This window comes from Balaenoptera acutorostrata, chromosome 8, assembly GCF_949987535.1.
Source record: "Balaenoptera acutorostrata chromosome 8, mBalAcu1.1, whole genome shotgun sequence".
Lineage (NCBI taxonomy): Eukaryota > Metazoa > Chordata > Mammalia > Artiodactyla > Balaenopteridae > Balaenoptera > Balaenoptera acutorostrata.
Genome location: NC_080071.1, coordinates 23,197,829 through 23,213,643, shown reverse-complemented (window position 1 = coordinate 23,213,643; position 15,815 = coordinate 23,197,829). Strand labels below are relative to the sequence as shown.

Below are 15,815 nucleotides of genomic sequence, written 5' to 3'. Positions count from 1 at the left end.
ACAATAACAAAATTATTGCTTATGTGCTCATGATATTAAATTCACATTATGGCTACGTTTCTCGTTTTGCTTTGAGGACACTGCACACCTTCTATGGCTGTCTCAGCTGAAAGTCTAGTGAAGTTTTGCAGCAGGCAATTCCCAGACAATCGCAACACTGTTGGTGGAATGTACTCTTAAAAAAAAAAAATCATCAAAGTCTAAATTTAAATTGCCTCCCTTTTCTCCTTATATGTACCCCTCTGAAATACTGAAAGTATAATCTGTTAACAAGATATTGAGTATTCAATATTAACTTGTGACAAATACTTTTAATAAAATATGTCAACATTTTTCTGGGTTACTCACTAATGAGGTAGCCACTCATTAACGGCAGTCATTTTACATTTGTGAAGTTTTGTTATCACACTGATGTTTTATGTGTTATCTTAAATTACAAAGGAAAACATATCTTTGTGTGAGATTTCTAGTGCACTGTCAAATGTTATTCTGTCAATTCCACCCAGTGCCAAAAAGACCTCAGGAGACATAGACTGTAAATGTATTTTATTTTGTAAGCAACAATCAAAATATATTTGTGTTACTGATTTCTTCAAATATTAAATGGGATCTTAACAAAATTTGTCCACTTTGATGTATTCTTATACAACTTTGGAATCTGCAAAGACCCTGACTAAAGAAACAGAAGTAATTGCACAACGGAGACTGAAGGTGTTACAGTGCTGCAAATGATGCCAGATGTCTTACATTTAACCAAATACACCTTCAGAGGTCCCTTGATTTTGAGCATTAGGAACAAGAGGACTATACACTGAAAGTATCACTAAGAGCTTTTTGCATTGCTTTATTTAAATACAACAGTATCCAACATAGCTGCTAAACACTGGACAATGTTTGAAGTCATAAGTACATCCACATGTTCCTCCAAATGACGTTTGGGGTCCTAAAAGAAAAAAGGAATAAGGAAAGAAAAAGAAAAAAGAACCATATTACTGGTAGATGAATTATTTAGATTTTTTTTTTCAGTAGCTGATGAAATTGGTAAAGAAAGCCAAAACTAAATTTATATATATTTTACAATTTAACTTTCCCAATATATTGTTACATTTTCAGGATTTCTAAATCTGTTAAAATGTTAAGGAGCTGATAAAATAAAGATTGATTTACACAATCAATGTTATGACTCTGCAGCAGAAATGATAAAGAGTCACAAGGAATTCTATACAGTCCGAAATCATCTGATTTTTAAAGAAAAGCATAAGCATTTTATCTGTGTGTATAAGCCTGATTATGTGTGTATATTTTCTGCCATTCATATATACTGAATGTCTGAGGGGGTACTTTACTCAAAGCAGACATACCAAAAGGAAAGAGTTCAATGTGAATTCTCATCACTTCCTCTGTAATTTTAATTTAATTCCTATATAATTTTAATATTTCAGGAACAGTGCTTTAAATGATTCAGGAAATATTCTTGGATCAAAAGTCACTGTTAGTAATTTAAAAATTTAAATACAATTTGGATCAATTCTAAAATGTTAAGAATAAATATTTTGTGTAGCTATTTTGAAAAAATGTATCACAGAAAAGAATATAGGTACAATCCGTTAACTTAAACCTGATCAAATCTGTATTTGAAACATCCGAGTTAAAAACAAGACTTAAAATTGCATTGTAATAAAGGAAGTTAAGTTTAAATGCTTAATATACATTTATGTTTAAGGCTGAGCTGATTGAAATATTGCAGCTAAATTTGAAAGCTTTGAAATAAAGGATAGATATTGCACACAATAAAAAACTTTCAATTAAACCATTATTTTCTTATATGTATTGCTAAAATACCAAGACTCCTAACTTTAAACAAATGCTCACCACTGAAATTACTTCTTGGCTGTTCTTTTCTAAACTACTATTTCAATACGCTTGATTTCTTTAAAATATCCAGAGATACAACACGCTACAAATAATTTCAAATAACTAGACCACAACATTAAATTTTCTTTATTTCAGAAATAAGCCTTAGGACATTTTAGGTGACAGAGACTAAGAAAGACTGACAGGAGAAAAAGATATTGGTCTGATTCCATCATAGGCAGTTTTGCTTTTGCCACACAGGAGGCCAAACTAGTGAAGTACTATATTTTTAAAAAATGATTCTGATGATTATTAAACTTTGCCAATTATATATATTTTCAGTTTCACTTTTAATTTCTTTGCTGCTAACTGTTAAACAGAATCTACATCAAGAAACTATAGCATCAGAGTCATTTATTCAAAAAATAGTTACTGAATGCTAGGCTCCAAGTTGGTGATCTAATATTACATATTAGACTAAAATAAGTAGTGGGAAAGGACAACAAGGGTGACTGTATCACACAGGATGGGAGAATAAGATGAATTATATCTCATTTTCGGTTTTGGAGGGTTCCTCTTGTTATTAAAACTGTAATATTCAGAATGCAGTGAGATTTGACTTCACCAATTATGATATTTAAGTCAGACCTTTGCCCCTACTGCTCTATTGAAGAAACTAGTTTTGCGGTGAATTGGTAACACACTTCCCTCAGTTATCTACATTACTTCTTGTGGCAGCTGGGTGATTCTTAGAGATTTCCCATCCAAGAATGGTCCTGGCCCAAACCTACATAGCTTGTGAGATGTGATGGGATCAGAGCATATGGTAGGATGGCTGAAAGCAAAGACAGCTTAGTGTCTTGCATCTGAAATATCAAGATTCTGCCAACATCAGCAATATGATAACCATGTTCCATGAAATGAAAAAATGTAATCAACATTCTTTAAAAAACAGTCTAATTAATCTGTAGATTCTTTTAATTGGTTGGTGTGTTCCCCCCAACCTTCAGAAAAATAGGAACTAAAATATATATTTCATCTTGGGAAAAGTGAAAGAGCAAATACTTAAAACCTTTTCTCTTCACTCAGTAGAATCCAACAGGGCTCTAAGCTTTCTCAGGAATATTACCTATATATTGAAGCCTACATATTGATAAACTATATCATTTTTAAAACTGTTACATATGAAATAAACCTACCATTCTATTATCTTCATGGACAATATTATTTCAAGTAAAAATAGTGCTTGGAAAATGAACTCAGGACACAAGTTTCCTACTTTATTTCTACAAAATTGTTTTCACTAAAGATAGTATCTCACAGGTATATTGTGATTTACTTCTCTATAGATGGCAAAAAGAATCTGACATCAAATAATTCAGGGACCTTTAAAATTAGAATCACATTTACATGACAGAAGAAAAACGTACAGTGAACAGACAGGGGAAAAAAATCACACAGGCTCCAAAATACTTTTAACTCTACAAGAGTATGTTATTATGTGACTGCATAACCTATTACAGTACACCTCACCTGCTTGCCAACATTCTTTATTGCCAGCTGTTCAGGTGTCATCTTATCTTCTTCTTCTACAGCCTGTCAATGAAACACAAAGGACAGAGTTTCAAATTCTAAATGTACTTTTCCCACTGCAGAATAATCATCAAAGATAATGATGATCATAATTTTCATTCACAGAACCTTTTATTCAAGTAATTTATTGCACAAAAAAGCAATTTTGCTAATCTTCAGAGCAGCCTTCAGGGTAATAAAAACTATAACCACCATCATTTTGAAAACAGACTTAAGAAATTTGTAAAAGACATTGAAAATATCAAATTGGACCACCAAATGGAAGTGGTAACCATTTGAAAACTGTTATGGAATTATCTGAGGGATGGCTAAACTGGAGGATGGAAGAAACTAAGGGAGCTGCTTGTGGCACTGGGGTACTAACTAGTCCTATTCTGTCTTCTTTTTCTTTTCCTACTTTCACTATGGTTCTCCCCCAAGTTCCTATTATCTTTGTCTCTTTTTTTTTGTTTGTTTGCTTTTTTTTTTTTTAAAGTTATTTATTTATTTATTTATTTATGGCTGTGTTGGGTCTTCGTTTCTGTGTGAGGGCTTTTCTCTAGTTGGGGCAAGCGGGGGCCACTCTTCATCGCGGTGCGCGGGCCTCTCACTATCGCGGCCTCTCTCTGGTTGCGGAGCACAGGCTCCAGACACGCAGGCTCAGTAGTTGTGGCTCACGGGCCCAGTTGCTCCACGGCATGTGGGATCTTCCCAGACCAGGGCTCGAACCCGTGTCCCCTGCATTGGCAGGCAGACTCTCAACCACTGCGCCACCAGGGAAGCCCTGTCTCCTTTTTCTTGTCAACCAAACTGTGCATACCCAGTATCTAACTATCAGTAACACTTAGGATCAAAGGACCTGCTACTGACTTTTGATCCACAGTTAACAAATCATATAGTGTAATCCCTTAATACCTTCACATATTTCAATCTCTAAAAGTAATAGATGTACTCAGAAAAAATTCTCACTTCTCCACATGAATGATCTTTAATAATCATGAAGAAATAGAGTAATCTGAAGTTTTCAACATCAAAAAAGTTACTTGAAATAAATGCCAAATCAAATAAAAATTAAATCAACCAAACCATATATACAAACCACTTTCTACTATTTTCAAAGCCAGCTACAAACTTTTATGTGTATGATCATAAATTTTCTAGCAGGATAATTTTGAAGTAATTACAGCATTTAGATTAGCTACCAGTGTTGCCCTCTACCCGAATAATGGCACCGCTGTGTAACGTCTTTATTGAGAATTCTAAGTTTAAGCAACTTCCTTCTTAACAGCTTTGGGTATGTTACTGCCTGAAGCTAGGGCTCTGCATCAGGAGAACTCCTGGTCTATGATTTATTCACAGCATTTGATAAATGGAAAATGAAGAAAATTTAAGTATCACCAATCTTAAGAAGTAATGCCATAGCACTTAATATGGTTACAAAGGGGGTGAGAGGACAGGGGCAGAAAGCAGGAAGCCAAAATCCCAGTGAGGGTTAGATTTGGATACTCTAAACTTAATCATCTCGCAGCTGCCAAATTTCTTCATGTGTGAACAATGAACACGTAGGAAATGCAATCATCAGACATTTCCCATAAACTGGGAAGTTTGGCTGCATTTCACACCTTCTTAATAGTTTTGTAAACAGAGAACTTGAAAATGAGCAAAGATGGCAAGTATCTAATTTTATAAACGGACAAACTATCTGGAGAATTTTCCGCAGTAGAATCTGCCTAAAGAGAAAAGACAGTGAATAAGTATTGTATCTACTGATTATTACAGGATACTTATTTACAACACATCATTAGGAAATACATTTATGACTCATAAAACTAAAAAAGGGAAAATAAGTTAATAACACTCCAAATCTAGAATTCCCTAGACAGAGAATATATTCATTTTCAGAGTCAGATGTCACTCCTATTATTCGCAGCTAGATAAAAAAGTATCTTCTAACTGGGAAATTGCTTCTCCTACTATCTCAGTGTTTTACATATACGGAAACACTGGCAACGCATAAAAAGTCTGTCTTTCTAAATTACTTTTACAAATCATGACACTATACCTTACCAACCTGAAAACATATTAGATAAATGGAACAATTCACGTTAAGTCTGTACTCTATATCCATTCAGTGTTAGTTGTTCTATGCACACGCCAACAATAGTACTTTACAGTATTGGAAGGAGGTAAGGGTTTTGGAATTTGGCTCAAAATACCAATCCATGTACAAAATAGTTATTATGGAGTATTTTGGAGTGTTGCAAATATCAAAGATGGCAGACATGCAAAGATGAAAGTAAAAAAGCACTTAAAGCATTGATCTTATTTGAAAGGTTAAACAGAATATAAAAAGCTCTAACTCAATCTTAAAAATCTTTTATATCATTTAACCACTTCACCAATTAGTTTTTCCATTTCCTATAATTAAAAGAGAGAGTTCACAAACTCTTTGAGAAGTGCAGATGGTAAAAAGTACTCCCAGCCATAGATGCCATCTGGAAAATGAGGAGCAGCTGTAGATTTAGGCATATACTAAGGTTGCAAACCCCCATGACAAAAGAGTAAGCACATCTCTTACATTCTGAGATAGACCAGATCATCACATTAAACCCCTAAATATTTTCTCCATCTAGCTAAGTTACCTTTATCTCATCTATCATCTGGGCAAGACCAGTTTGCCTTCATTCATAGCTCTAATCTGGCTAGTCACCAGGAAAAATTAAGAAATGGTAGCAGCAGAAACAAATGAAATTCAGGCACAGGCAGTGTCCTTACTAGGGGAACTTCTGTGTTTATGGCAACTTCTGTGATTTGGCATCAAATTTTGCTTTTGCATTCGTGCTCTTCGGTTTACTCAACCAACAAAAAAGCACTGAAAATGTTTGTGGCTATTCACACTAGAAACGTTTTTAACAGTTTATCAACAAAGACCCCCAGATGGCTATCCCATCATGCACGGTCTGCACAGTTCTAAGAAATTCCTGGAATTTGGTCTGTTATGTTATCATAATCCCCTCAGATGTACCCCCTATCTTAAAGAGGCTTTTACTAAAGCCATTAACCTCATTATCTTTTTCCTGGTAATGGTCAAATTTCTCAAATGGAAAACCTGTGTTTCAAATTCTACCATTTTATTTACCCTTTAACAAACATGGATTGGACCCTTAGCACTTCAGGAATACTCTTTTAAGGATTTCCACCTGGCAAATTCCAATGGACTCAGTTTACTTGAACTTTCTGGACACCTTTTCCAATACCCCTTTTCTCTTCTAATCCTTTAACCTCTGCTTTCATGACACCATGTCTCTTATTTCACTTTATATGTCACATCTATTCCATTCCTTGGGCTTCTTTTTTTCCCTTTGATATGTTTGCAGTGTTCACTCTTAACATGCCATGCTTCCATTTAAGCACATGCTTTGTAAAATCACCTATATAGTATATTTTTTCACCATTAAACAATCTCTGCATAAACTGCTAGTGAATGTAATATAGGCATTTTAGTTCTTTCTTGATTTTCATAAAAAGTCAATGCATTGACTATATAACTGAAAATCACATTATGGGTTATGGGGATAGAGAATAAGTTTAAAGAAATGGCTTTTATAAAACATACTTGGGAAAGCAAAATTAACAAACATGAAACAATTAGAAAACTATCTGAGAAAGTATTACAGGTGTGAATATGGAGAACAAAAAGATGGGTTTCCTACAACCGTCAGTAATTAAACATTAACATGTACATATTAATTTACTGAATCCTTAAAACATTCCAGTGAAGTAATCTACATTTTACATAAAGAAATTAGGCACTATCTCCTATATGTTAATTCCAGCAATACTTCTACTATAAATTTTTTTTCTAACTCTTCTTTTGAAAGTACTTATAGGGCTTCCCTGGTGGCGCAGTGGTTGAGAATCTGCCTGCTAATGCAGGGGACACGGGTTCGAGCCCTGGTCTGGGAAGATCCCACATGCCACGGAGCAGCTGGGCCCGTGAGCCACAACTACTGAGCCTGCGCGTCTGGAGCCTGTGCCCCGCAACGGGAGGGGCCGCAATAGTGAAAGGCCCGCGCACCGCGATGAAGAGTGGCCCCCACTTGCCGCAACTAGAGAAAGCCCTCGCACGAACCGAAGACCCAACACAGCCAAAAATAAATAAATAAATAAATAAAGTAGCTATAAAATTAAAAAAAAAAAAAAGAAAGTACTTATAACACTCTAGTACATTCTATGTATGTCCTCAACAGTAGAATTTTCATCATTTTATACATTCAGTAAATGACTATTAAGTACTCACTATGAGTAAGACAGTTCTTGCTCTTCAAGAAGCTTGCATTTGGGCTTTACTTTACCTGCCTGTAAATCTCAAATTATAATGCAATATGAAATATACAAAAAAGGAGTGTGCCCAACAAATGATGGGGACACTATATAGCCATACAGCCAATAAGCAATGAAACTGTGACTTAAATATAGTCTTATCTATCTCCAAAGACCTCAAAGCAACATTCATGGTAATTTGGGAAATCATTACTTTTTAATGACACATCCTGAATAAAGCCAAACCCATGATTTATTAAGTGACCCTGAATACGTAAATTCTTTCTAAAAATATTATAAGGAATCCAATTTTAAAATGTAATTATATAAAATAGATATAAAATAAAGATCATGTATGTGCCCATACAAGTGTGTGTATGTATAATAGAAACTGTAGTTTAGACAGTTGAAAAAAATTTCTATGGCAGAGTCTACTGCTAGTTGCCTACCTAATACACATCTTCTCTTTCTTCTTTTATAATATAGCTCTAATTTTATTAAAGGCACTAATGCAAGACTATATAGCCTTTCTCAAAGCAAAGTATGTCCACTTGATTAAGTTCTGCCAATGAGATATAATCAGAAGCGCTGGGTGGGACTTATAGAAAGGATCCTGAAAAGGAATTGATTTAGCTGAGAGGTCTCTCTCTTTTGCCCTTGCATTTCTTCCTGTTGCTTGGAACTCAGATGGGATGGCTAAAGCTTTAGCAATCACCATGAATCATGAGGAGATCTAAACGATGGAAGCCAATACAAGGAAAGTGGAGCAAAAGACGGAGATATCTGGGTATGTGAATGTAATAACTTCAAAGTTTCACATGGCCTTGAATTGCAAGAGATATACATTCCTATCCTGTTTAAGCCATTGCTACCTCAAGCTAACACAATCTTAGATATAAATAACACCTGCTTAGTGCAAAAACTAAAAAGAATCCAGGATTTACGTGAAGTATAAAATTCCCCCACCTTCCACCTGAGAGGTGACACTGTTAACAGCATAATACGTTGAGATATATGTGATACAGAGGTATCATTGAAAAATGGAGGGAAGGTAACATAGTAGGGACTTTTCATATTGTTACACAATTTTGTTTTATACACACAACATCAAGTTTTAAATATTTCTCTAAGTTGGTACTTGTAGAATTTCATTCTTCATAATAAATCCTTAAAAGAGAACATGTTGGCTTAGAGTTATATGCACTTAAAATTTAAAGATAAAATGGGAGATGGCCTTCAAAAATGTCATATATCACTTTTTTATTTTCCCACTAGTGGCGCGTTCTCCCAAACCATTTTTTATAATTTGAAAAGAAAAAAAAATCTACTTATACCTTTAACTTCTTTCTTTGAATACTTAATAAGGTTGAACTCTTTTTCATGTTTATATGCCATTCATCTTCAGTGAATTTTCCAGCTCTGTTGTCCAATTTATTATCGTTTCTTTATATTTTATAGGAATTCTTTGTCTGTTATGTACTTTTTGGATACTAGCCTTTTCTGTGTTATAGGTACAAATATTTTCTGCCAGTCTGACTCCTAATAAGCATTCAATAAATGTTATTTTTATTGCAGGTGAACTTTACTGTCAAGTTATCAAAATTTAAAAGCTCACTGATATTCTTACTAGCACTAAAGTAACCTTTGGGAAGCTTGACCACAGCTTTACAAATACGGAGTCTTCCTTTTTGGAAACGGGAATTTATTCACAAATGTTTTTAGTATTTTTCAAAGAAGTCATATATACATATTTATACATTTACATTTTTATGGTAATTATTCCTAAATACTTTGTAATTTTGGATGCTTCTGTGAACTGATTTGCCTTTTATATTTTTCAACTGGTTTCAGCCTATGTAACTGCATGGCTACGTAATTCTCAATCATGATAGTTCTAATAGTATTCTAGTTTAGTTTCATGTATTTCTATGCTTGATTGCAAACATATCCTATCATACTTAAATAATGATAATCTGGCCTGGTTTCCCAATATTTATATCTTATTTTGTTTTTCTTATCTTATTGCACTAGCACAAAACAAGACCTCCTTATTTAATACAGCTACTTTAATAAACCAAATGTAATCATATAATTATATATTTTATATGTAATTACATAAAAGTTGCATCCAAACCTTCTTTCAGGTTACTAAGTAGGCAGTTTTTCTACCTGAAAAGTAAACTGTCAGATCTCTGAATTTATAGGGCTACATGCTTGAAAACAAAGCAAATTTTTATATGTCTATGCTATTCTTAAAAAAGTCTTTTACAATTCATTTTTTCTCTGGCAGATTCATTTACAAATATCCAATCAAATGTTATCAATATTAAAATATTGATGCATCTTGGCACAAATAAACTAGGAGATTTGGAATAAAAGAGTTGTGGGTGCTAAAGTTCAGTAACTAGAGAAATCAATGACTAATAATCAAGCAGAACCTCTGCGTAGACTTCAGACTTGAAATAAAAAAGTTGGTACAAAGGAATTTAATTATTTTCTAACCTTCTTTCACTTTAGGAGCTAACTGGCACCTAACAGTAATTACCTTAGTTTAAAACACCAACCAATTAAAAAGAATACTATGAAGAACTGGTTGTATGGGCCTTTCTTTTTATATTTTAAGTGTTACTAAAAACTCCACCACATTCTCTTTCAATCACAGAGGGAATTACAGTCCCAAATTTGGACTCCTTCATATCACAGCTTATACATTGTTTTCACTTTATAACCAAACCTTACAAATTTTTGAGTACTTCAGAGATTTTTTAAAACTGTAAAATAGCAAAAACTTCTGTGGATGGGCAGCAGTAACCATAAATAGGTTATTTCCTGGCAGTAGTACCAATAAGAATTTACTTAAACTTGTAATGTTACAGAGAAATGAAAACCATTCCTACAGTCTGCTGAATAATAACTTAAATTTCTTTAAAGGTTAATTTATAAAAGGTTAACTGTTTTAAATATGATAAACTATTTTTTTCTCTTTAATCTCCACAGCACGAAAACATACACTAGAAAGATTAAATATATATATATATTCCCTACAATCTAGAAGCAATGGGAATTTCCAGCTGGAACACTACATATAAATCAGGGCATGCTCTTCAAAGCCAAACCTAATTCTGCTGGAATTTAGCTTGTATGGGCCCATCAACATTTTTTCAAAGCTCAATTCTCTCAAAAGACTTGTTAACACTTGGCAAATCTTATACACTGTCTCTTGGTTAATATTTATTCTGTAAGATGTGTTTAATTTAAAAAGTAAAATATTACTTTTTTGGTGTGACAACCAATATCAACTTTAACTGTCTCCAAAAGCTCTAGCCCCCACCATTAATTTTTAGTCCCACATAGTAAACTGCTTGTTTCAACTCTTTTTTTTTTTTTTTTTTGGCCGAGCCATGATTTTGGGATCTTAGTTCCCCGACCAGGGGTTGAACCTGCACCCTCGGCAGTGAAAGTGCAGAGTCCTAACCACTGGACCGCCAGGGAATTCCCTGCTTGTTTAATCTCTTTATCTTCTTTCTCAATCTTTCTACTTCTACTTAAATTGGAAATGTTAATGGTACCAACATACTTCTAGTCACCTAGGCGGGAGACCTTTAACTCATCTTTGATTCCTTCTTCTTTTACTTTATCTATCCAACTGGCACCACGTTTTATTTTATTAGTCTATTGATACCCCCCTTCCCACTGCCACTACAGTAATTCAGACACTTAGTACCTTTTGTTTGGGTAATAGCAAGCTCCTCCTAAATATAGAATCTCCATTTCAAATCTCCTCTTCCAACACTCTTTCTTCTATAGCCTTGTCAAATTATGTTTCTAAAGTCAGGTTCTGGGTATACCATGCCCCTCATCAAAAATAACTCTATCCTGATTTTCCAAACTCTGTTACTTGACTTCAGTAACTTTAAAAATCTTTATTCCCCACTATTCACCCTTTTATGTACACCCTTCTCATGTACTCTAGCCAAACACAGTTTCCTAAAGATGCCCTTGCTCTTCTGTCTCCTAGTCTTGCTCATGATGTTCAGTTGGCCTAGGGTAACATTTCTTTGTACGTCCAAATCTTATTCATGCTTTAAGGTCTAGTTCAAATGTTATTCTCTAAAGACAGCATCCTGGGTCTGTACCAGCTGAAAGCAAAAGCCTTTGAACTTCTACAGGACTTCACATGAACTTCTCTATGGCAGTGTTCTGTAACTTCTAACTTGAATGAGTATACAAATCTCTTGGAAATCTTGTTAAAATGTTGATTCTGATTTAGTAGGTCGAAGACCTGCATTTCTAACAAGATCCCAAGTGATACTGATGCAGCTGGTCTGTGGACAATCTGAATACTAAGGTGTTATCAAACACACGAATTTTGGTCAAGTACTCTGGTTATGAACTTTTCTTAATGCCCCTGTTTTCCTAAAAATGAAGGAAGGATCCCTGTTTTCCACTGCAAATTGTACAGAAGATATTCAATAAATATCTGTAAGCATAACACTGTATAATATGTATACATGTTTTACAAATTGCAGGTTTTCAACCCATTAATAGGTTGCAAACTATATGTCTATGTATATAATACGTATGTATATAACTGAAACAGTATGAAATTGAGTCAAATGAGAAAGAAAATAGAATATAACCACTTGTAATAAGGGTAAATATTGCTTCATAAAACTTTTGTTGCAATATATATACACACATACATATACATTTGCAGGTACTTGGTCAAATGTAAAATCTACTCTTTATATGGGTTTTGGTCAAGAAAGTTGAAAAATACATGTTATGAGTTGAATCATGTCCCCCCTAAAAGGATACATTGAAATCATAACCCTGGTTAGAGATTAGAGTTATGCTGCCACAAGCCAAGGAATGCCTGGGGACCAAGAGAAGCTAGAAAAGAAGAAGGATCCTCCCCACTAGAGGCTTCACAGGGAGCATGGCCCTACCAATACCTTGATTTTGGACTTCTAGCTTTAGAATTGTGAGGGAATAAATTTTTTGTTTTAAGTCACCCATTATATGGTAGTTTGTGATGGCAGTGCTAGGAAATTGATATAATACAGAAGATACATTTTAGTCTTGGTCAAGTATTCTCTTAATTTCAGAACTGTAAAAGAACATAAATCTATGAACAAAATGTTATCATGGCCACATATACTTTAGCATACAATAAATATTTTCAGGAGATTGTGAAAAATGTAACTTTTTTTACATCCTCATATGAAGTGGTCTCCCTTTGCTACTCTTTACATCATCCTGTTTATTGTCTTCACAGCACTAATTACTGTTGTGTTTATTTGTTTACTTTCTGTTTCCCCTACCAGAAAATAAATTCCATGAGGATAGGTCTTATTTTTTACCATATCCCCAGCACCTGGCGCATAGCAGGTTTTCAATAAATACGTATTAAATGAAAAACAGAGAAGCTCATAAAATAAGTTATATGTTATCAAGTATTAAATGCTGTTGCTGTTGTTCACATCTCCTTGTTCCTCCTTCCCTTCCAAAAAAAAGTCCTCTGAATAATGAAGAGATTTCAACTGTAAAGCTATTTACAACAGGGGTTGGCAAACTATAGGCCACGGGTCAAATCTAGCCAACTGCCTGTTTTAGTAAATAATGTTTTACTAGGACATAGCCTCACTCATCCCTTTACGTATTGTCTGTGGCTACTTTTACACTATAACGGCAGAGTTGAGTAGTTGCAACAGACTGGATGGCTTATAAAGCCTAAAATATTTACTATCTGGTCTACAAAATAGGCCACTCTACTCTTAACTATTTATATTTATACAATGCCTGATATCTAATCATATATATTCCAAAGATTATAAGAAATAAATGTTGAAAGTAAGTTTTACCTTATTGTAATTTTTGGCTAATTCCAACATCTCTTTTACCACTGATTCATTGTGTTTACAGTGTTCACTGTAGTCCTGAAGTGTCAAACCTTCCATCCAACTCTTCTTATGCAAATTTAACAACATCTAAAAAATATAAAGAAAAATTAATTATTTTCCTGTATTGAGGAAATTTCCTTTATTTGTCTTGAGAAACAACTTTACAAACAACTTTTGGAATTAATGAATTTAAGTTTAATTTTATTAATTTAAATAAACTCTAATAAGTATCCTCCTAAATTTATATTAATAAAATCTAAGGAATACTCCAACTCATGGCCTTTGCATTTGCTGTCCCTTTGCCTCAAAGGCTATTTTTCTTATCTTTGTATGGCTTACATTTCTCACTTCCTTAGAGATAGCTGCCATTCCTCACCACTATATAAAAAAGCCACCCCCTACGATCTAAACATCTTTCTTTCCTTAACTTGCTTTATTATTTTTATAATACTATAAACAGTTGAAATTTTTGTTTTCTTGTTTAGTGCATTTCTCTCCCATTAAAGAGAAATCAAGGCAAGGACTCTGCTGTTTATTTCAAGATCACCAAGGTCTAGATTCTAGAATCTAGATCATAATCTAATCATAGCAAATACTAAATAAGCATATGTTGAGTGAATGAAACTACTATGTTACACACAGGATTTCTAATAGTTCATATAGCCCAGCTCTCAAATGCCAAGATAAGGAGGTAAATGCCTCCATTTACTGAATTACTTTGTCAATCTTTCTGAGTCCCTGTTTACATATCTATGAATTGAAGGCTTGTATTAGATAATCTTTAAGTTTTCTTCAAATTCTAATATTCCATCTATAATTTAAAAAATTTAAACTTCTTTATACCAGAACGAAAAGTCATAAAACTGGGAAGGAAATCACAGATTCATCCACTTTGCAATGACATCAGCAAACTGGGATCAGACCCTATTAGTAGTGATCATGGAACTAAACACCTTAGTTCATTATTTCTCAAACTAGACTCCTAGTTCTGAATACATATTCTTCGAAGTTCATAAGTTTTCAAGTTCAGAGTCTTAAGACAGTTTTTCTTAAAAGTCCTACTCTATAAATAATGTCCTTCAGTTGAGGATAATCATTGAATAAGAAGAGTTTTCTAAATGATTGATAAAATTATGCAATGTGAAAAATAAATGGTACCTACAGAATGACTATTGTTCTTTTGCTATGAGAACCAGTATACTTTAAGTGAGATCCACAAGCTATGAGGATCTAAAGACATAGTCGCAAGTGTATGAGTTTAGTTGAGAACAATTATTTGTTTAGAGGTTTGCAGCTAAAAGCGGTACGAAGTTTTCCTTATGCTGGAGAATAAGCTGCATGTCAAAATCACCTATGAGAATTTTCAAGACACAAAAGATCCATATTCCTCCATGCCCCTCCTAGGGCCCATGGAGGCAAGAGTAGTTTGGAAAAAAACTGGAAAACTCCTGCACATGTAACCCGAATTTCTTGGATTGCTTCCCATCTTCGCCAGTGACAGTGTTTTAGAAAATACATCCTCGGGAAATTTTGGTGCAGCTGTAACTACCTACGCTATAAAGCTACCTATAATTAAGTGTTGAGAATTGGATTTTTCTACACTTCAAAAGCAAACAAAGAAAGTTCCCACAGAGCAGCAGAATAATTCTACCATGCCTGGACAAAGATTGGATTGGGCCCCTCAGGTAACACTTGGAGTTAAGTATACAGGTTGGTGAGATAAGAGTAAAGGCAGGGCTTTGGGTATCAAGAAAGCACCTGAACTGAGCTATACTAGGAACATAAATATAATATTAATTAATTTATGTAAGTATTTATATGTGTGTTTTTTATACCAAGGATGGTGGCTAAGTTTATGGGGTACCATAAAGGAAAAAAGGAAAAAAAGAAAAAGAAAATTTGATGTAATTAGATGGATATTTCCAAATAGTTGGGTGTCAGACTGATAAAGTATTTATGTATCTGAATGAATTTTTCAGTTTATGTCTGAGTGGTACCCTTTAGCCCACAGCCTGTACCTATTCTACATAAAATTAAAATAAGTGTTGAAAATGTACTTCAAGATATCAACTAAATCTACCACAGCTGATATGAACTTTGGGACGAAAGCAAGCAGATGGAAGAGAGCTTTATGGCTCTGTGTCTCCCCTCAGGTCAAGGAAG

The 15,815-nt window shown here is 34.1% G+C and overlaps 1 protein-coding gene across 2 annotated transcripts in view; it reads right to left on the bottom strand.

The window, feature by feature from the left end:
• Positions 1–529: 529 nt before the first annotated feature.
• Positions 530–15,815, bottom strand: part of PSMD14 (proteasome 26S subunit, non-ATPase 14) — a 98,042-nt gene continuing 82,756 nt past the window's right edge. For both annotated transcript variants that reach the window (XM_007183174.3, XM_007183175.3), the window contains 3 exons: positions 13,614–13,739; positions 3,388–3,450; positions 530–943 (listed from right to left, as the gene is read on the bottom strand). In XM_007183174.3, the coding sequence (XP_007183236.1) occupies positions 845–943; positions 3,388–3,450; positions 13,614–13,739 (288 nt within the window). In that variant the 3' untranslated portion in view covers positions 530–844. The remainder of the gene's footprint in view (positions 944–3,387; positions 3,451–13,613; positions 13,740–15,815) is intronic.